This window comes from Mixophyes fleayi, chromosome 4 (genome assembly GCF_038048845.1).
Source record: "Mixophyes fleayi isolate aMixFle1 chromosome 4, aMixFle1.hap1, whole genome shotgun sequence".
In the NCBI taxonomy this organism is placed as follows: Eukaryota; Metazoa; Chordata; class Amphibia; order Anura; family Limnodynastidae; genus Mixophyes; species Mixophyes fleayi.
This window is the reverse complement of record NC_134405.1, coordinates 182,401,927-182,425,492: the sequence shown is the minus strand read 5'-3', so window position 1 is coordinate 182,425,492 and position 23,566 is coordinate 182,401,927. Positions and strand designations below refer to the sequence as shown.

At 41.0% G+C, this 23,566-nt stretch overlaps 1 protein-coding gene across 5 annotated transcripts in view; it reads right to left on the bottom strand.

Moving 5' to 3' along the window:
* Nucleotides 1–23,566, bottom strand: part of CADPS2 (calcium dependent secretion activator 2) — a 367,836-nt gene that overhangs the window by 161,556 nt on the left and 182,714 nt on the right. For 3 of the 5 annotated variants that reach the window (XM_075208942.1, XM_075208943.1, XM_075208944.1), the window contains exons 15-16: nucleotides 22,664–22,727; nucleotides 15,293–15,416 (exon numbers count right to left, since the gene is read on the bottom strand). In XM_075208942.1, coding sequence (XP_075065043.1) covers nucleotides 15,293–15,416; nucleotides 22,664–22,727 — 188 coding nt within the window. Of the gene's footprint in view, nucleotides 1–1,031; nucleotides 1,050–15,292; nucleotides 15,417–22,663; nucleotides 22,728–23,566 lie in introns of all 5 variants that reach the window. The other 2 variants (XM_075208940.1, XM_075208941.1) reach the window with 1 other exon arrangement.

Genomic DNA, 23,566 nt, shown 5'->3' with positions numbered 1-23,566 from the left:
CAGGGTGCCATATTGCCTCCAAGACAACCTCTGCTTGCACCCAAGCACCACCTGTCACCATAGCTCCCAAGAAACTGTGTGCCATTGTTTATGAATTCATTCCACTACCGTCCCTGCCTTTCTGACATTTGCGGGCCACTGTAAGCAGGCAAATAGGCCATTTTTTAAGGATGACCCCTGGATTAACCGGTATCTGCATTAACTGGTGAGTTAATGCAAATACCCCCTGTCAAGAAAAATATCTCCTGTAGGTTATCTACTTCATGTTTACATACAATTATAAGCATAAACACAACAATCCAATTTTGCAGGGAAAGGGATGTAATTTAATGGTTGATGGATAAAGACACAACAAAAGGGCTAGGTAGATTGTAGGCATAGCTGAGTGTATATAAATTAAATTTTACTCATTTGAATGCTAGTGTGTGATCACTGGCATTCAGTAACGAGCTGTACACATAAGGTATCAATCACTGGTGTATTAGTGAGGAGTACAGGACACATTAGGGAGCTCCATTAAAAAAATGTACAATGGTCAATAAAAACTGTTCACTTGGTTCAAATAAAATGTTTAGGTGGCAATCTTTAATTCAATTATTCAACACAGCTAATTCACATAAGAATAGGTGGAACTTGATGGACTTTTGATTTCTTTTTTTCAACCTTGCTAACTACATTGTGTAACCAAGTGACCCACTAGGACTAAGGCATCCATACTTTCTATGCCGGACACCTGAGGAGATGAATTGTATACTTTTTCTTTAATGCAAGCCAACTGTACCATGAAACAAATTGTTCTCAATCTACAACAGCACAGAGTAATAAGGCAAACTGAACACATGTCCTTCAACATGAAACATTAAAGCCACTCGCTTTTTTGAAAACATATAAAAAGGGAAACATTGTTACCTTGCTACGACACATTTTCTTTAAGCATTAAAAATAAACTGAGTATTTGCATTATAATCAAATATTAAAACTATTGTCTGCAAACAACACAGAGAGATAAAATGTAAGACATGCATTGTCACCTGATTCTTTCTCTGCTGCTGTGCAAAGAAGAAAAAAAAAACAAGTAAATTGTGCAGGAAAGAATAGATGACATTTTAAAAAGTAATGTTTGATACATTCCTCCGTGCTTGACAGAGGGTGAATCCTTTTTACATCCATTAGTGTTTCTGCCATAGACTGAGTGCAAGGCCCCATGATCATCTCTGTGAGTGCAGCAGGTCTTCTATGTGGTGTAGGACAATAGTGAGAATAAGTCCTTTTTTACAATAATATGATGGTTGCTCTCATCAGATAGATGTAATAATATGCTATTGATATGAGATGATCCTTATTTAGGTGAAAGTGTTAACTTTTATTGTCCGCAGAGTGTGTACTCTCATTGTTTACTGTTATGGACCATGTGCAAGAGTTTCAGGACAGTAGTTCTGATGAAAATTCATTCCCTTGGTGCTTGTGACAGATCTGTCATAAAAAGGGTTGCGTACTTGATGGGGACGTGAACGAGGTCTTTGGGGAAATAACAGAAAATTAACAAGACCATAACAAAAATTGGGAATATATTGAAATGTAAAAAATAGCAATATCACAGCTCGTAGACACTGACACAATGGGGCATATTCAATTGTTAGCGTTACTGGCAAAAGTAACACGGCGAGCGCACTATTACCGTCATTACGGTAATAGTGCGTGTAAATACCGTTATTACGGTACCTTTCACGCTGGATTTCAGCTCGCGGCTCAGGGAGCTGCGAGCTGAAATCCGGCTTAGTATTACCGTAATATCGGTAATAGTTAACGCCGTGGGAACCGCGGACAATTGAATATGCCCCTATGGCTGCTATATAACAAAAAGCAGCACCAGGCCGCTATAGTTATGAGAACGTTGTCTCCCACATTAGAAACATGTCACACCGCCAGCACTATTTAGCTGAACATACTGAACACCACCCAAACCTAAAACATTATGCTAAAGGTGGAGTTATTTTTATCATAATAAATATACAATTTTAATTACTCATATAAAAATAGTCACACTTTGTATATGTACAACTTGTGTCAGTATTTTAAGCTATGAAAACCTGACACATGCAGTCCATTGCTTTTGGAGAGGTGAACCAGGGGTATATATCCAAGTGCGGTAGAGTATGAATATGCAAATGAGATTTATCTTATCCTGGGTCACACATATTTTTAAAATAGATTCATTACCAAGCATGAATTCTGTGCCTGCACAAGACAGGGGCAGCTGTCAAGTTGATGATGATTACCTGTTATTTGTTCTGGACACACCTATATGTTAGATCTCAAGATGTGTGTGACTTAATATGCAGTATAATCACTAAATAATTGAAAGTGTTGTCTACGGCCTACCTAAACTGAATGACTTCACTTAAGGAGCCTACTTGAATTATCATAAATTGAAAGTTAGCTGCTGCACAAGTCTCTTGTAGAAACATCGTAGATCTGTACACAGCAATTCCAAATCAAAAGCATAGCAGTCAGAAAACAGTGATTTTTAAGTATTGATAACAGGACAGTGCCCCTTTATAAGCACATAAAATCAAATTAAACAAAAAAAAAACATAAAAAGCGTCCCTTTAGCAATCATTCCCTTATAATTGCATTATGAGAAAAAGTGCACATGGCCAATATCAATAGATGCACCAGGCAGATCCCATTACAGTCACTACCTAACATTAAGTTAACATTTAAAAAACTTCTCTCAAAACAAGCTAAAACAGTGGAAAAATTCTCTTAATAGGAAACGACTTCGTACAGAGATCACATCTATGGATTGTGTTTACCTCAGACATAGCATCTATCTCCTGAATGCATTATTGTCATTACAGTCTGCAGCTAAAGCCTGGGAGTGCAATCCAAGCCTAGTGGGCCTATGTTAGAACACTAAGATGTCTTAAAACATGTACAAATCTTCAATGTACATAGCTGTAAATAAACACACACACTTTTCTTTATTATTTCAATACAGATTGAGTTACCCATTTTATGGTGCCTATAGTTTATAAAGTCATGGGGTATTACAATTTGTCAGAAATCATTTTGCTATTTAGGAGATGTGCATGCTTTTCAAAATATATTCATGAACACAAAATATTATGGCAAATTAGGATAAACTGGCCACTAAGGAATTTCCCTGCAACACCTGTGATATAATATTGGTTTCCATAGTGATGCAGTGGTCTTTTTACCTTACTTAATTACTCCACTTTCCATTATTTCTGGCTTCTCTCACACATTGTGACCGGGTAAAATCTCATCTAAAGTTTGCTTACATTATGCAGACTACAGTGGGCTTAGAGAATAGATACTAGACAAAAGCTTTCAAGACTTATTTTTTCTCAAAATGATAAAATGTTACTAATAATATAAAACCACTGCAGTGTATTTCTCCTAATATTTTCCACATAGTGATATGAAAGCAAAAATATATGTTTTTTTGGTTCAACAAAGAAGTTCGGACAACTGGTAGAAGATGAAAAAGTAGTTTTCCCTTTAACACTACCAAATTTCTGATACAAATTTGAAAAAGGAACTCAAGTTGTGAGTCATATTATTGTTCCGGAATCACATGGTCATTTAATAGTGCTGCTCCATTTAATAGTGCAGGGAGATCTGCCCTTTTTAAGTATTCAAATTTACGATGTGATATTTTCACAGATTGGAGACTTTTTATGTGATGTCATATGTTGGTATTTTGGAACTGGAACTATGCCTATTTGTAACATTATCATTGATCAGCCTTAGTGAAGTGGGCAGATTGCAGTAGGAAACCAGATAAGCCAGTACAGGAATGTAGATAGAAAGATTACAATATATATGTTTGATCCATTAAAAAGGTGCATTTTGATTTCCTGACATTGTAGAAGCCATAATTTTTTCCTCCACAATCTTAAATCATGGCTAGACAAATCCTGGTTGTCACATCACAACAGCGACTAAAAATTTTTATTTGGGAAGTGAGGAAGTGAAGAGTAAAACAGAGGGCGGAATCAAGTGAAAGCAAAGCAGGGGCTTGAGACTCAGGAAATTATTGTGCTATTGTCGATGAGGGAAATGTGAAGCTGGTGGGGACTGTGGGAGAATGGAAGTAAAGCTTGGTTTTGAATATGTTGACCTTAAGGTAGCATCCATGTACAAGACAGTAGAGACAAAATTGAAGCAGTAGAAAAGGGGACAGGTCAGGGAGGTAGAGGTAGAATTTCATGTCCTCAGCATAGAGGTGCTACTATAGACAGAGCAAATTAGTTCACCAAGAGAAGAGTTGTACAGTGAGAAACGTAGGGGCCAAGAATAGAGCCTTGTGGGACCTAACAGATAGTATGTCACTCACCGTACTGTGAGTGCCTCTTCCCGGACATTTAGGAACCGTGGCCGTCCTCCATCCTGAGGGTCTGCGCATGCGCAGCCCTTTCCTATACTTCAGTGTATGTCCCTTTAACTCAATTGGCAGATCAGGCAACCTCCCTATATTAAGCACCTGTGGTCAACACCACATTGCCTGATCTTGGAGTCTCATTCCCCATGAGTCTCTGAAGGTGTTCCTGTATTCCTCGTGTATTCAGCGCTGCTGATTCCTGTGGTTTCCAAACCACTTCTACCGCTGTGGTTTCCAAACCACTTCTACTACTGTGGTTCCCATACCACTTCTACCATCAACTGTATCATCGTGACTGTTTGCTGATTCCTATCCGCTGCCTCCGTGCACTACAGTCTTCCAAACCACTTCAACATTTTATATATCATTGTGACTGTTTGCTGAGTCCTATCCGCTGCCTCCGTGCACTACAGTTCTCTAATCCACATCAACGCTATTATATTTCATTGTGACTGTTGGCTGGTTCCTATCCGCTGCCTCCGTGCACTCCAGCCTTTACTTCACATCCACTCACCTGTGCCTCATCAAGTCTGTGAGCTGATTCCTATCCGCTGCCTCTGTGCACTACAGCCTCCAGCTTGCAACTCGCCTGTGTTCACCATCGTGACTGTTAGCTGATTCCTATCCGCTGCCTCTGTGCACTACAGCCTCCAGCTTGCAACTCGCCTGTGTTCATCATCGTGACAGTTAGCTGATTCCTATCCGCTGGCCTGTGCACTGCAGTCTCTTCTCAGCTCTCCTGTGTTTCCTCGAGACTGCTGCTCTCATTGCCATCCGCTACTCTCCGTGATCAACAGCTCCTGGTCTACTCTGCTCTCCCGTGTTCCATCGCTACTGATACCTATTGGTTGCTACTGGTTACCTCCGTGTACTCGCAGAGCCCTGCTGCTGCTGACCGCGCTATCGTCCATCTACTGCTGATCCGCTCTCCACGCCTTCACGTGTTCCGCTGGTCTCTACCCTCCTGTCAGCATTGGATTCGTATCTCATCAACTACTCCTCTGCTGGATCATCTCCATTCTCCTGGGTCCTCCATGAGTCCAGTTCCACGTGTTACTGATCCCTGTGGATTCGTGTCCCTGTTGGTCTACTTACCTGTGCGCTGCACCTACTAGACCGCTGCCTCATCTATCCAGGGACTTCTCATCTAGCCGGCCTCCTGCCGCTCAGGTATCGCTGCACTCCTATCTGACTGCCTGCTTCTGAACCACGGTATGCATACTTCTCATTGACTGTGCTGGTGTATTGCATATCTTGCTGGACTGTGTTGGTTCTCCTCTGGAGTCTGCTAGCCGCTGAGTCTATTGCCATCATTGACTGTGTTAACTTGTGCTGGACTACTTCAAGAGACTTTCTATATTTGCAGAGCTGTTCAGTCATTTATATATATTGTGCATGTTACTGTGGATTGTGTATAAGGTGCCTGTGTATATCCTGTGTTGCAGCCTCTCCCCGTGCACCTCCTCACATATATATTCAGTGGTACAACTTGCTAGTAACAGACCACTGATCCCTGTCTCCAGTATCACCTGTTCCAGTATCCTCTCACACAGCAGTGGTACAACTTGCTATCGCAGACCACTGACTCCCCGGATACCTCCACTTGGATTCCATTCCTTCATTCAGACAGCGGTACAACTTGCTATCCGCAGACCGCTGACTCTCTCACCTCCTCGTTTCTGTTGGACATCCCTCCTCACTATAGCAGTGGTACAACTTGCTATCGCAGACCACTGACTACCTTCACGTGTCCTTGTCCATACAGTTCCTCGTGTACTACTACCTCCACATTACCAGTGTTGCTAGTCATAGACTTTCCTGAGCATCTCATCATCCACCATCTTCTGTTCCGTGATCACCCAGCTACCAGAGTACACTATTACCATCTACATTGCTCTGGTAAGCCTACCACCTGGTGATCCCTGGGTAAAGACTCCTAGTGCCCGTGACAGTAAGATCAGGCCATGACAGACCCAGATACGGAACCTACCGCCAAAGAGATGCTGCAGCATCTGGTCAGCCGTGTGGAGCAACAGGATGCCCGCCAACAGCTGTTACTTCAGTGTTATCAATCATTAACCTCCCAAGGAACATCTGGACAGACTGTGACAGCTACTACTGAGGCTCCTGTGCTTTCCTCCGTTTCCCCAGTGCCATCCCAGGTGTCTACAGCTTCTACACTTCACCTGCCTACTCCGTCAAAGTACGATGGGGACCCCAAAACTTGTAGGGGTTTCCTTAACCAATGTTCAGTCCATTTTGAGCTCCAACCTCAAAATTTTTCTACCCATCGTTCCAGAGTGGCCTATCTTATCTCTTTGTTTTCTGGACAAGCCCTGGCTTGGGCCTCCCCTCTGTGGGAGAGAAACGACCCAATATTGCAAGATAGTGCCAAATTCATTTCTACATTCCGAAGTGTGTTCGATGAACCAGGTCGTGTGACCTCCGCTGCTTCCAGCATCCTCCGTCTGCGACAAGGATCTCATACAGTAGGACAGTACGTCATTCAATTTAGGATCTTAGCCTCTGAACTTCAGTGGAACACTGAAGCCCTAGTTGCCGCCTTCTGGCAGGGGCTCTCCGATAAAATTAAAGATGCACTGACTACCCAGGAGCTTCCTTGGTCACTTGAAGATCTGATCTCTCTTTGCCATCGTGTTGATATGAGATTTCGTGAAAGAGAGGCTGAGAAAACAACTTCTGCTAAAGCACCTCTTCGTTCTAACCCTCAATTTCGTCCAGTTTCACCCTCTGTGATTCCCATGGAGATAGGACGTTCCAAATTATCTTCAGAGGAGAGGAAACGAAGAGTAAAGAATAGACTCTGTATCTATTGTGCTGATTCCACTCATATGCTCAGCTCTTGCCCTAAGAGATCAGGAAACGCCAGGCCCTAACTAGTTCTGGAGAGGTGAAGTTAGGGTCCCTGGAGTCCTCTCCATCTTCCATGAAATCTAAAGTCTGCGCCTTTGATGTTACAATTTCCTGTGCTACCAAAACCTTTGAGTCACAGGCATTGATTGATTCCGGAGCAGCAGGAAATTTTATTTCCAAATCATTAGTAAATCAATGGTCCCTACCAGTGATTACCTTAAAAACACCCATTACTGTGACGGCTATAGATGGATCACGTCTCATCAACGGTCTCATCACCCAGAGTACGTCTCCAGTAACCCTTCTGATTGGTGCCCTGCATCATGAAGAAATATCGTTTTTAATCCTTCCTGTTACGACTAGTCCAATTGTCTTAGGCCTTCCATGGCTTCAGTGTCACTCTCCACAGATTGACTGGCGCACCCCTCAAGTCACGTCTTGGGGGTCTGAATGTCACCATCGTTGCCTTTCCCAAGTCACTCCTCTCAAAGTACAGCAATCTTCCATCTCATCTACCTCACCGGGACTCCCTCCTCAATATGCTTCATTTACTGATGTTTTTGATAAAGCTCAGTCTGAACGTCTTCCTCCTCATCGTTCTTGGGATTGTCCGATCGATCTTCTACCTGGCAAGACTCCCCCCAGGGGCCGGGTCTATCCACTCTCGTTACCTGAAACTCAAGCTACATCTGAGTATATACAGGAGAACCTCCAGCGTGGGTTTATTCGACCTTCCACCTCTCCCGCTGGAGCTGGGTTCTTCTTCGTTAAAAAGAAGGACGGATCTTTACGCCCTTGCATAGATTTTCGTGGACTCAATGCCATTACTATCAAGAATCGGTATCCCATTCCGCTGATCACTGAGCTATTCGATCGCATCAAGGGAGCCCGTATCTTTACTAAGTTGGATCTTCGTGGTGCCTACAATTTAATCAGAATCCGTTCCGGTGACGAATGGAAGACAGCGTTTAACACCAGAGACGGGCATTACGAATATCTGGTAATGCCTTTCGGGCTGTGTAATGCCCCCGCTGTTTTTCAAGGTTTCATCAATGAGATCTTCCGGGACTTATTATATGTATGTGTCGTCGTCTACCTGGACGACATATTGATCTTTTCACAGGACCTGCCTTCTCACCACCAACATGTGGCAGAAGTCCTCTCCAGGCTACGGAAAAATTCATTGTTCTGTAAATTAGAAAAATGTTCATTCGAATTACCCCAGATTCCATTCTTGGGGTATATAGTTTCCGGAGTTGGCCTGAAGATGGATCCAGACAAGGTGAATGCTGTACTACATTGGCCCCAGCCAACTACTCTCCGTGCTATCCAGCGTTTTTTAGGTTTTGCCAATTACTATAGACGCTTCATTCAAGACTTTTCTTCCATTGCATCTCCTATTGTGGCCCTGACTAGGAAGGGGGCTAATCCTAAGCAATGGTCACCTGAGGCTCTTCAAGCCTTTCAAACACTAAAAGAGTCCTTCTCTTCGGCTCCAATCCTTCGACAGCCTGATGTGACACTCCCCTTCTTCCTGGAAGTAGATGCCTCTAATGTGGGCTTAGGAGCTATTCTCTCTCAACGCTCGGAACAGCAAAAATTCCATCCTTGTGCCTTCTATTCTCGGGGCCTCCTGCCCGCAGAGAAGAATTATACTATCGGGGACAAGGAGTTACTAGCTATCAAAGCTGCATTAGAGGAATGGAGATACTTATTGGAGGGAGCTCGCCATCCGGTGACGATCTTCACGGATCATAAGAACTTGTCATATCTCCAGTCTGCCCAATGCTTGAACCCTCGTCAAGCAAGATGGTCTCTTTTCTTTTCCCGTTTTGAATTAATAATAACCTTCAAACCAGCTGCCAAGAACAAAAAAGCTGACGCTTTATCTAGAGCTTTTGTGACGTCCTCTGATATAGAAGAGGTTTCCAACCATACCATTCTAGACCCCAAATGTATCTCACTGGCTGCTTCTTCCACCAAAACGCTACCATTTGGGAAGACCCTCGTGCCTCCTACTCTAAGGAGGAAAATTCTTTCGTGGTTCCATGCCTCTCGTTTTGCTGGACACGCCGGTGAACACAAGACCTTTGAGATTCTCTCTCGAAGTTACTGGTGGCCCTCAATGAGGAGAGACGTCAAAGAGTTCATTGCTTCCTGTGAGCTATGTTCCCAGTTCAAATCCTCCCGCAGAACCCCAGCAGGGTTGCTGCGACCACTACCCATTCCGTCCAAACCGTGGACCCATATTAGTATGGATTTCGTTACTGACTTACCACCTAGTAAGAATCATAACACTATTTGGGTGGTGGTGGACAGATTTTCGAAGATGGCTCATTTCATTCCTCTATCTGGTTTGCCTTCCTCGTCTACTCTGGCTGAACATTTCATTAAAGAGATCTTCCGTATCCATGGATGTCCTTCTGAGATTGTGTCGGATAGAGGAGTACAATTCGTTTCCAGATTCTGGCGAGCCCTTTGTAAAACCTTGGGCATACGATTAGCACTCTCATCTTCTTACCATCCGCAATCTAACGGACAAACTGAACGTGTCAATCAAGATCTTGAGACTTTTATAAGGATGTTCTCTTCAGCCAATCAAGACAACTGGGTAGAGTTGCTTCCTTGGGCTGAATTCGCCCATAACAACATGTACCATGAGTCATCATCCAAAACTCCATTTTTTGTGGTCTACGGTCACCATCCGTCTTTTCCGGAATTTCCTGCCCTCCCGCCCACCCAAGTTCCTGCGGTGGAGACTGCTTGTCAGACCTTTAAAAATATCTGGTCTCAGGTCAAAACCTGTTTAAAGAAGACATCTATCAAATATAAATCTTTCGCAGATAAGAAGAGGCGGGCTATTCCACCACTAAAAATTGGAGATCGTGTCTGGTTATCTACTAAAAACATTCGTTTGAAGGTTCCATCTATGAAATTCGCCCCTCGTTTTATTGGTCCATATAGGATCATTCAAGTAATCAATCCAGTATGTGTGAAACTTCTTATTCCTAAGAATCTTCGGATTTCTAATGCCTTCCATGTGTCTTTACTCAAACCTCTTATTATCAACCGTTTCTCAAATCCTCCCTCAGCTCCGCAGCCAGTTCAAGTTCATCAGGAGGAGGATTTTGAGATTACTGAGGTACTAGACGCAAAAATTTCGCGAGGAGTCCTCCGTTTCCTCGTTCATTGGAAGGGCTTTGGTCCTGAGGAGCGCTCTTGGATCAAAGCTGAAGATCTTAATGCTCCTGCCCTTTTGAAGAAGTTCTACTCCAAAAATCCGGACAAGCCCGGTTCCAGGCGTTCTGTGCCCACCTTTAAAAGGGGGGGTACTGTCACTCACCGTACTGTGAGTGCCTCTTCCCGGACATTTAGGAACCGTGGCCGTCCTCCATCCTGAGGGTCTGCGCATGCGCAGCCCTTTCCTATACTTCAGTGTATGTCCCTTTAACTCAATTGGCAGATCAGGCAACCTCCCTATATTAAGCACCTGTGGTCAACACCACATTGCCTGATCTTGGAGTCTCATTCCCCATGAGTCTCTGAAGGTGTTCCTGTATTCCTCGTGTATTCAGCGCTGCTGATTCCTGTGGTTTCCAAACCACTTCTACCGCTGTGGTTTCCAAACCACTTCTACTACTGTGGTTCCCATACCACTTCTACCATCAACTGTATCATCGTGACTGTTTGCTGATTCCTATCCGCTGCCTCCGTGCACTACAGTCTTCCAAACCACTTCAACATTTTATATATCATTGTGACTGTTTGCTGAGTCCTATCCGCTGCCTCCGTGCACTACAGTTCTCTAATCCACATCAACGCTATTATATTTCATTGTGACTGTTGGCTGGTTCCTATCCGCTGCCTCCGTGCACTCCAGCCTTTACTTCACATCCACTCACCTGTGCCTCATCAAGTCTGTGAGCTGATTCCTATCCGCTGCCTCTGTGCACTACAGCCTCCAGCTTGCAACTCGCCTGTGTTCACCATCGTGACTGTTAGCTGATTCCTATCCGCTGCCTCTGTGCACTACAGCCTCCAGCTTGCAACTCGCCTGTGTTCATCATCGTGACAGTTAGCTGATTCCTATCCGCTGGCCTGTGCACTGCAGTCTCTTCTCAGCTCTCCTGTGTTTCCTCGAGACTGCTGCTCTCATTGCCATCCGCTACTCTCCGTGATCAACAGCTCCTGGTCTACTCTGCTCTCCCGTGTTCCATCGCTACTGATACCTATTGGTTGCTACTGGTTACCTCCGTGTACTCGCAGAGCCCTGCTGCTGCTGACCGCGCTATCGTCCATCTACTGCTGATCCGCTCTCCACGCCTTCACGTGTTCCGCTGGTCTCTACCCTCCTGTCAGCATTGGATTCGTATCTCATCAACTACTCCTCTGCTGGATCATCTCCATTCTCCTGGGTCCTCCATGAGTCCAGTTCCACGTGTTACTGATTCCTGTGGATTCGTGTCCCTGTTGGTCTACTTACCTGTGCGCTGCACCTACTAGACCGCTGCCTCATCTATCCAGGGACTTCTCATCCAGCCGGCCTCCTGCCGCTCAGGTATCGCTGCACTCCTATCTGACTGCCTGCTTCTGAACCACGGTATGCATACTTCTCATTGACTGTGCTGGTGTATTGCATATCTTGCTGGACTGTGTTGGTTCTCCTCTGGAGTCTGCTAGCCGCTGAGTCTATTGCCATCATTGACTGTGTTAACTTGTGCTGGACTACTTCAAGAGACTTTCTATATTTGCAGAGCTGTTCAGTCATTTATATATATTGTGCATGTTACTGTGGATTGTGTATAAGGTGCCTGTGTATATCCTGTGTTGCAGCCTCTCCCCGTGGACCTCCTCACATATATATTCAGTGGTACAACTTGCTAGTAACAGACCACTGATCCCTGTCTCCAGTATCACCTGTTCCAGTATCCTCTCACACAGCAGTGGTACAACTTGCTATCGCAGACCACTGACTCCCCGGATACCTCCACTTGGATTCCATTCCTTCATTCAGACAGCGGTACAACTTGCTATCCGCAGACCGCTGACTCTCTCACCTCCTCGTTTCTGTTGGACATCCCTCCTCACTATAGCAGTGGTACAACTTGCTATCGCAGACCACTGACTACCTTCACGTGTCCTTGTCCATACAGTTCCTCGTGTACTACTACCTCCACATTACCAGTGTTGCTAGTCATAGACTTTCCTGAGCATCTCATCATCCACCATCTTCTGTTCCGTGATCACCCAGCTACCAGAGTACACTATTACCATCTACATTGCTCTGGTAAGCCTACCACCTGGTGATCCCTGGGTAAAGACTCCTAGTGCCCGTGACATAGTATAAGTGGAGGGGAGGATGTGCCATAGACAGAGCTGCTAAATGAACATTAATAATACTCGAAGTAATAAAATTTATGATGGTTATTGTTACCTGCCAATGTTATTCACCACACCTTTAAAAGATAAGCAGGCTCACAAATTTAATTGCTGGCTCCTAACATGTGTCTCTGCTCCTAAAAATATGTCCAGGCCTGATAAATATTAATGTGTACACTGTCATTAATGAAGGGCATGAATTATTTACTGGCAGATATTTACAAGCGGGAACATTTGGAATTACAATTTATTTGGGACATTTCAAGCAGGGACTTTTGGAATTACAAATTGGGACATGGTTTACAAGCATTTTTGGATTAAAAGCTGCTGACGAAAGAAGAAGAAATCTGATTGGTGAGTATATTGGGGTCTTCTTATTTTTAATAAACATGTGGTATGAATGAGAGTGTTTACTGTATTTATTGGGGTTTTATTATTTTGAATAAAAGTATGTGGTTTTAATGAGGGTGTAGTGGTTCTGTAAACATTTTGTTTTGTGGCACTACAGGTCTGTCACGGCGCTTACCTGTCTCAGCGCCGATCCCCCGGTCCGTACCGCCGCACTTCCGGGTAGGTCCCGGCGGAGGTCAGCTGATCTCTGGGCGGGGAATTCAAATCCTACTTTAGCTCTGCTCTGACACACTATCTGTGTCAGAGCAACGTGTTACCTGCATCTGGCTGCATTTCCTGTGCTCCTATCTCCCTTGTGCTTTTCCCCTGTGCTGCTACAGACTTCTGTGTACCGAACCGGCTGTATTCCTGACTACTCTCCTGCCTCATCCGTGGTACCGTATATTGGACTGACTCCTGTGTACCGAACCGGCTGTGTCCCTGGCTACCCTCCTGCCTAAACCCTGGTACCGCGTATTGGACTGACTCCTGTGTACCGATCCGGCTGTGTCCCTGGCTACCCTCCTGCCTAAACCCTGGTACCACGTATTGGACTGACTCCTGTGTACCGAACCGGCTGTATTCCTGACTACTCTTCTGCCTCACCCCTGGTGCTACATTGTGGACTGATTCCTGCGTACCAACCAGCTTCCGCTCCAGGCTGCTACCTTCCAGATATACGGTTAGTGAACCTGGTCATCAGTTCCCTGTAGATCTGTTCGTGCCTCTGCTTGTCCATCTCATAGAACTCTCTCCTTACGTCAGTAGGCTAACCTGGGGGCCGCGACCTGCGGTTCTCCTGCAGCAAAACCCACCCTGCCTCGCGGCGGTTCTTGGAGAAGGCCGGGAGGGCCGTTAGACTTCGCGCCCTAGGAAGGCCGGCATAAATACTGACTAAGGTACCTCGAAACCTAACAGGTCGCAGACAGCCATGGGTGTCAGGGCATGTTGGCACTTGCGGCTCTCCAAGTGCCAGCATGTCCTGACTGCCATTGGTATGCTGGTGCTTGTAGTTATACAAGTGTCAGCATGCCTACACTGTTTATGGAGTTAAAGTTACACAAAACAAAATGGCATCTGTTTTTTTTTTTAACTTACTTTTCGCCGTTATTACCCTACGCCCACCACCCAGGGATGTAGGAAGAGCCCTAGTGCTTTCAGCTCTGGGCTGGGTGTCCCTCATTTTTTTTCGGCGGATCCCACTCCCTAGGGAATCCAGCCCAGCGCTGAAAAGACTGGGGTTGGTTGTCATTATGGCAGGGGGACCCCTGTCTTGTGTCTGCTATAGTGCCACCCACCCTGGCTGGTTTTCCCAGTGCTGGTTGCGTGAAAATCGGGGGGGACCCCATGCAAATTTTTCCCAGATTTTCATGCAACCAGCAGTAGGCTGGCAGCACTAGGGTTAACTACAGCACTAGGGTTAAAAGTGGTCGGTCGGGGTGAACCCATGCTTTTTTTTTTTTAAAACTTTTATTTATTTTTAAACTTTTGACAGCTGCCGGACCTCCGGCTCTATGGGCAGACAGTGTAACAGTGATGTGTTTACTAATCACGCATTTAGGAAACATAGGAGAGTTAGCTAAACACAATAGTTTTTGATATCACAGCAAATCGCCAGAGATGAACAGCTATTTTTAAGATCAGAGTAAAAATCACAGTTTAATACATCTGGCAACTTGGGGACTAAAATTGCGGTTTTGCTGCGATTTTAAAACGCTGAAAAAAAAAAATATCGAACCTTTGGTACATTTACTCCTTTGTCTCCGAGTTTGAGCCCACCGTCCAATATATACATGATGGCAGAGAAAGGAAGGAATGGCATTGTGCGGTAAATGTGAATGCAGACAATAGAGGTATTCCAAAGCCTCTCTGCTAAGTACCATGTTACTATCAAGATGACCATAATCAAATGACATATGATGTGGTGAGCAATCTGTAAGTCATTAATAGCAGCTTGAAGAAAAAAAGCAAAACAAAAAAACATCTCTTTTTTGGAATTGCGGCTTTAAATTGAATTGACCATTTAAATGGACTGTGAAGGAATAATTAATGTCCTATAATAGTGTAGTGGTTATGCAAAGCCATGATGACCCTTATTTTTAACACCTGACCTATTTCTAACAATATATATGTATATATATATATATGTATATATATATATATATATATATATATATATATATATATATATATATATAAACACATACATATATATACACACATAGCTGTAACATTACCAACCTTCAATTTTCGCATACTCTGTAAGTCTGGTATAATTGATCAAAGCAGCTTTTTCAAGGCACCTTCTTATAACTTTCTTCACTTCTTCAGCAGGTATAGGAGTCACAATATCTTTCATCAGTACCTGAATCACAAAAGATATGAATTATTCAGTGGGGTAAATCAAAACATTAATTTTCAATGCCAGAGCTAAGTGGTTTATTAGTGCAATTTATTCATTGAGCGTTTTCTGAATAGAGACGAAACCCATTATAATGTAAAACATACTCTATACACTATTTAAACATTGTGATTGAATTATTAAATCACTTAACCAACTACTTTTCTTATGTAAAATGATGTTGATCCGTAATTTAGATTATTCACTTTTTCCACGGTCTTGGCATTAAGCTTTTAAGAGACTTAAAAAAAAATAATCCCATCATATTCCATCGTTGCCAATTGCCACAGATGGTTTTTTTTTGTAAGATCCCTCAAAATGGTCCTAGTTTTTAATACGACATCAAATCTGATTTTTTTTCTGTACTGGAGAAAATATTTCCCTAACGTGTCTCTACAGGGCTCTACTTTTGTTAGCCAATATAAAATGGCTGCGGAGGGGGTCTGTAAAAATGAGGACCAATCACATACCGTAATATCTTGAAATGTGCTGCTGCTTTCAGACTCTATAGAACAATGCTAAATTATACCGACCTGCAAATTATAGCTTTATACTAAAGTGCTTATTTCACAGATGTAGTGTAATAAAAAGTAACTAGCCTTACTTTTTTTGCTTTGACTGGCTAATTAGGGCAGGACGTTTTAATAAATGGATCCACTAATTAAAGATGAGCCAAGCATAAATTAATCACTCAGAAACCTAGACAATAGGCAGAGAATTATCGATTCTATGAAACAAGATAAAGTATTTTATGTATAAATTAGACATTTGCGCAGACCCCGGTGTTTTGGCTCTAAAACCATCTTTTTGTTTTGGTTTTGCCAAAAAATCCTCATGCGTTTTGGTTTTGGATATGAATTTCATCAAAAATTGTGAACAGGTAAAATCATGTGATTTTGAGCTGTTTTTGTGTATTTGTAGCATTAAAATTAATTTATCGTCTATTTTCTAACAATATCTTCACAACTGTAAAATTTTAACCAATTTCGGACAAAGGCTGCAGCAAACTGGCTGGTTAAACTTTGTGACAGAGTAGTTTGATAAAAGAAACATTCCATATGAAACATTGTGGCTCAGCAGTGGCAGACAGGATGGCAGTTTAATAAAGGACACCTTTCAAATATAAAGACAGAACATTGGCTTATAGGATAGTCATTTTAAAAAGAAGATATCCCAAGTAGGCCTACCCCACAACTGAAATAGCTAAAGCATATAAAAGTATAGAATTTCAGCACGCTACTTCCTCTTGCTGGGTGTGATACATGCAGTATGTTCAACAGTTACACAATGAACACATGTATGGTTGACACCATAATATACACAGGGTTGGAAAGTAAACAATAATGACATCGACCGTATTATTAATTTGACAATTGAAATGTAGACAGTATTATTAGGTCAACAATTCAAATGTAGATAGTATTTTTAGTTTGACAATAATATCACTAACCCTATTTCTAATCATAAGCATAGAATACTGTCTACATTTGAATTGTCACCTTAATAATACTGTTGACCATGTGAATTGTTGACCTAGTTGTCGACCTAATGATACTGTCAACATTTGAATGGTCATCCTAATAATACTATTGGACACTTGAATTGTCATCCTAATAATACTATTGGACACTTGAATTGTCATCCTAATAATACTATTGGACACTTGAATTGTCATCCTAATAATACTATTGGACACTTGAATTGTCATCCTAATAATACTATTGGACACTTGAATTGTCATCCTAATAATACTATTGGACACTTGAATTGTCATCCTAATAATACTATTGGACACTTGAATTGTCATCCTAATAATACTATTGGACACTTGAATTGTCATCCTAATAATACTATTGGACACTTGAATTGTCATCCTAATAATACTATTGGACACTTGAATTGTCATCCTAATAATACTATTGGACACTTGAATTGTCATCCTAATAATACTATTGGACACTTGAATTGTCATCCTAATAATACTATTGGACACTTGAATTGTCATCCTAATAATACTATTGGACACTTGAATTGTCATCCTAATAATACTATTGGACACTTGAATTGTCAACACAATTTGTCAACTTTCTCAACGTCGCTCAAATGAATGTTTACCGCCGCTCGCGTACCAGCTTGCTTCAGTTGGTAGCATGTCAGGTCATTATTTTTGTAGCTGCTGCAATGATCTACAAGCGGTCGCTGACTGCTGAAAATACCCAGAAATTTTACAGGCCACAGACAGCTTCTCCTGCACCGACCTCTCATGTTTTAAGAAGGTCTGAGCAACCAAGCTTTGTATGGAAAGCATGGCACATGTTGAAGTTCACCCAGTCGTAATGCACACACTATGTTTGCTCCAACAGACTGACACAAGTATGCTTCTTAATGAAGTCAACGAAACAGAGAGTAGCCTGCCTGTGTTTAACTTTTGAGCAGCAGACCGCGAAATAAAATCTTTCTTGATTTTAAAATCCAACTATTTGATTATGAAGGCAATTGTGTGAAGGCCGTATCACATTTGTACTAATAAGCAGTCAATAGACAGGGCACCGTGTTGGAGAGCACAACCCAATTAAAACAAAACATTTTTTTTTAACAAACCAATAGCATTAATTTAAATAATATTGTGGAGCAGCGTCTACATTGAAAGGTAACAATCTCTCCTGGGCATTCATGTGGTGTGGTGGCATCTACAAGTAGTTGCAACTTCAAGTACGTTTACTCCTATTGTCATTCATGGATATAGATCAGGAGCATCACAGGACTAGAACTGTAAGTAGTAATACTCTACATGACCGTTATTACTCTATGAGTAATATGTGAGCTTTGAGAAAGTCCTAAGCTGTTGAGGATGAAACACGTCAGCTGTTCGACGTTCAGGCTTCCACACTAGACAATAATGGCACCTGGTTTAAGCGGAACCAAAATTTTTCTCCCACCGTTTCCTTTCAGATCACAAGTGGTGTTACACCTCCTGTACGCAGCCGAAGAAGTGGTGGTGGTACCGGAAATATATTCTGGCAGCAGTTCTAGCTGCTGCCGGAGAAGTTTATATTCGAGTTAAACCCCTCCGGAGGGTGGAGACATTTATTAATACCAGTAAAATGTTCATTACATTCCTCCTTTGGACAGCGCATATTATATGGGATATTCAGACGGAGGAGAGGTTTGATATTTATATTACCAAAATGCTTGTGGACTATATTATCCATTAGGATTTGATTTATTCCCGCTCTCTATATTCGAACACTGGGATAGTTTTAATGAGACCTTCCTCTATAGGACATGCCTTTTTTACTAATTTCAGTCAAGGATTCCTTAAGGAGAGTTATAATGGATTTCATGCTTTAATTTTGGATATATACTAGTCCTAGTGATGCCACATTATTTTGAAGCCTTCTGTGCATGACTATTTGATTTTATTTTTATGTGTGGTGGTGTTTATGTTTTTTATCTATGTATATATTAGTTTATTTTTATGCTATAAGTATTATTTTTCCTAATTGTTTTGTTTAACAAATTGTATTATTTTATGTAATTATTATCCATATAGTTTTATTATTCTGTTACCTGGAGAAAATCCCATAAAGAGTATTTTTATTTTCACAGCGCCTTCTTTTGTTTTAAATTTGTTTGCTCCATATGTGAGTCTGACATTTCAGACTCTGGCCCAATAATTATAGGACAGCTTCCTTCCACAATTTGACAACGAATTGGAAATGGTCTGATACATATGTTTGACACTTACTATACAGTGACTACCTTCCCTTCCTGTTCCGCCCTTCAAATCGTAGGTTGTCGGAAGTGTCATTTAGGTGCGAACATGAATTGCTCTCTTTGGCGTATGTTCCGGTTTTGCGCATGCGCAGAGTGAAAAAATGCAAAATATGCCATGCGAATGGACTTACGTTCCTTAGTGGATCAGGCCCTTTATGAGCAAGCAACCGCCGCAGCAAATTACCACCCCAAATGTTATCAATTCGAAAGTGGAGGGATTTTCACTAGGCACTCACTTCAAAAAATAAAAAGGGGAAACCTAGTTTAAAAGTGGAAACTCCCCTCTTTCGAACAAGGGTGCCCCCCTTTTTATTATGCAAACTGTGGGAGTGGGATTATGGCTCTAAAACAGCCCCCACAAATTAAATAAATGTTTTCTTTAACTTAAAATATGGGGGGAAAAAAAAGAGAGGCACCCTAATTAGAAAGAGGGAATGTCTAAGCTCCCACCATTGTCTACTTCAAAGTTATTTAAGGTCAGCTGATCAAAAACAAGCAACACGCAATACAACAGGAGCATCCCTTGTTAGAGAGATGGGACTTTAACTTTCAAGCATGGCCCCAAGTATTTCTTGTGCTAGAGATAGGATGATTGAGGTTTAGAAATGGAGATCCCAGTTATTGTCTCGGTTCAAACCCTAGGTGGCGCATGCACGCACATTATGACGTCCAAATGTGTGCATGTACATTACAGCAGTGAGTGATGGGCTTTCTCGTAACCCCTTAACTCACTCTTCACAGTTTGGGACTATATGTACAGGATGAGTCCCACTTGCCAATAGCAGCCAAAGGGTTAAATATCAAAAATTACTGAACAAAAATTAATATGCAGCACTTACAGAAAATTGTAAAATCACATTAATATGAATTATCCTTAATTAAAGTTGAGTCCCAATTTATGATAGTACTCCAAACTAATATGAAAGAAACCACCCGTGAATAATATTAATATAGATGACAATATCTTTGATACAGTTAAAATACATATGTAAAGCAATTAAACGTTTATCATATCTAAATGGAACGGTACTGCAGATGAATAAAGACTTAATGCAATACCTTTATATAAATAATATTAACATTTAATTATAAACTAAAGGCAAGCAAATTAAATTGTTATACTTGTCCATCTCAGGTATTCATGTAAGTATCTATAGAAAAGAAACAGCAACTAATACATTTCATTCTTTGTTTTATAATAACTTTCATTCAAGCCACAAAATAAAAGGCATACACTCTAGTCAATTCATTAGATTAATGAAAATACTACTGAAGAAAATATGTTCATTGAACACGCACTACAGTTACAGAAATGACTAATGGACAGAGGCTGTGAAGCACACAGCACATGAGTTTCACTCAGACCAGGGTCCTATTTGAGTGGAGTTTGTATGTTCTTCCCGTGTGTGTTTGTGGGATTCCTCTCGGTGCTCCAGTTTCCTCCCACTCTCCAAAAACAAGTTGGTAGTTTAATGGCTCCTGACAAATGGACCCTAGTATGAATACCTACATATACTCCACATGTACAGCTTTACATAATGAAGAGAAGGAGAAGGAAAAGGTGTATCTCTAAATGGCAGCTACCATAAAATAAAAAAATCTACAAAAGTGAAAACAGACAGGTTTCCACTTCACTCCTATGTCAGCTATCAACAAAGGTCCTTAGAAAAAGATGTTACATCACAAAAGTAACCCTTAATTGGTAAACATATGTTTAGAAAAACTAGTGGTATAAACCTTGGTTAAGTAGTCCCCCCGGACGCCAACTACAAAAAGTTGGCAAGTATGCTGTTTACATACTGCCCAGGATTCTCTGTTAGCACACAAGACATTTTTTGGGGGGAGGTGATAGGGGGCAGGACAGTAGTGTGGAACTGGGACAGAACCGCAGGATCCAGGACACTTAGTAGGCATACAGATGTATAGGGACCACACAATCTATTATGGACCTCGAGTGTCTATTTAATGTTCCAATAATGAATTCTAAAATCTGATTTGTTATTAATGAAAATACTACTGTATTACTACTATTAATGAAAATACATTTATTGGGAAATATATTTGCATGTTATGAACACAGAAAGCCTAGAAAGCTGGAGATGTGGTCCACTCTGAAATTCATTTCCCTAAACTACTTTTACTGATTGTTTAGTCCAGTTTGTTACTTGATCACTCACAAAATAGTGAAATAACTGTAAAAATAATAAAACAGACCCATAATTTCAACTATTCCATATTTTTTATTAACACTACAGAAATTATTGTAACTAACTGTACTCAAAATTAATTGTTAAGCTTATATTTTGAGCTGCTCAGACGAAGATAAAATCTTAATTGAATTAGCCACTGTAAATCTTAGTAGTGTACGCATACATTTTAATTGCTGTGCAGAAATATAGAATATGTAGTTTAAAGAACAACATATTTTACACTACAAAAACTCATTATCTGCATATATTATATTAAAATATAAATACTAAACACTGGTAGCAGTCCTTTCACAATGATCACATGCTGTTGTTTAAATAATTATTGGTAGGTTTTATACTTATAATCTCCTACCATATGTATCTCGATGCTGATCAAGCTCATGGTAAGGTACATTATAAATGCCTGGACATGATCACATAAACAAGAATATACTACAGCCTATAGAGACTCTCAAGGAAACGAGGAATCTACTAGTAAGTGTGACATCTTACAGAATGGCAATGATTGTAAATATCCAAGCAATAAAAAACAAAAGCAAAGTGGTACTTTCTTTTTTTTTTATATATACAAGTATGACACAAATCAATGCCCATTTAAATTACCTTCAGTCACTGTGCTGGTCTTTACAACACAAAATAACCACATCCACACATTGCATATAGTAAATACAGTGATGACAAATGCTATGTTTAAGGGATGATTAAGGCGGTCATATGCTGATGTCTTTGCTCTAGGAACCTTGCCTACATAAGTGTATGCTATGTCCTTTAAAGTCTACAAATGTACTCCACATTTATTCCATTTTTCTTACACCATCACCTGGAATTGTAGAACTGGTCATGTGTGATATGAAAACTGTATGTTTTTACACCTCTCTCGTAAGAAGGGCCATCTTAACAACATTATGGGCCCCCAGGCAAAGCAGTGCACTTAGGCCCCTACCTACACAACCACTCACAGGAATAAAAATGTAAATTATCAATAAAATTAAGTTTATATTTATTGGTACCTGCAACAAAAAAAACAGTATTTAAAACATTAAAAAAAACATGCTGTACAGCTGTGTCTTGATACATGGGTGAATAGATTTTCTTTCTATTGGGCTCTGCCTATGGGGGCCCCCGAGCAACTACCCAGCATGCCCAGGGGTAAGATGGCCCTGCTCGTAAGACACACGCAAAGCAGTGGTTCTTGTAAATGAATGTCAGCAAATTAAGACATACCCGTTCTAGCAATGAAAGTGTCGCCTTCAAAGCTCCTTCTGGTCTTCCAAATGGAAAACAGTACCTGTGGTGAAGGAAGAGCAGAATTTGTCATGCCATCCAAACAATCTAGTCAAACATAAAACAAAGCACTGGTGTCAACATCTTAAGGGTGTATATGTATATATGTATATATATATATATATATATATATATATATATATATATATATATATATACACATACATACACACACACACACACACACACACATTAGATATCTAGCTGGACATAAAATAAGGAAGTACAATCATAACAATTACTAGTAGCCTCCTTGTACAGATGTTCACAATGGTTTTTCAGAATACAGTAAGACTTCATGTATGAACTAAATCAATGCAACAAGGCGTGCTAGATTAGTTGCATCTACTTACACACATCAAGTCCGATAACAAGCACATAGTGAATGTCTGGAAGGTACAATTACCTTGTACAGCATAAACATTCAAATATGTACTTAATAGCTTCATAAATGGAGAGAAGATACTTCAGGTCATATACCAACTCTGTTTTATGTGTATCTACTTCATGTGCAGATTATTAGTACGGAATTAAACCCACACAAAAACGTAGCTTTCTTTAATCAAAATGCCCCTTAATAAAAAAAAAAAGCTTAACTTAATTAGCATTAATATATTTCATGCATGTCTTAATTAGCAATGTCAAATGAATTAGCTTTAACAGTAATCCATGTTTAAATAAACTAAAAAGGTTTTTTTTCTTCAAATTTCATTATTCTAGCTATAATAACTGTTCTCCAAAGAATTACCATAATCCTTCAACGGATTCACCTTTTGTTTACAACCCCTAACTACCAAGCCAACCGGTTTATAAATGATTGTTACGATCCCGGATTACCCATAA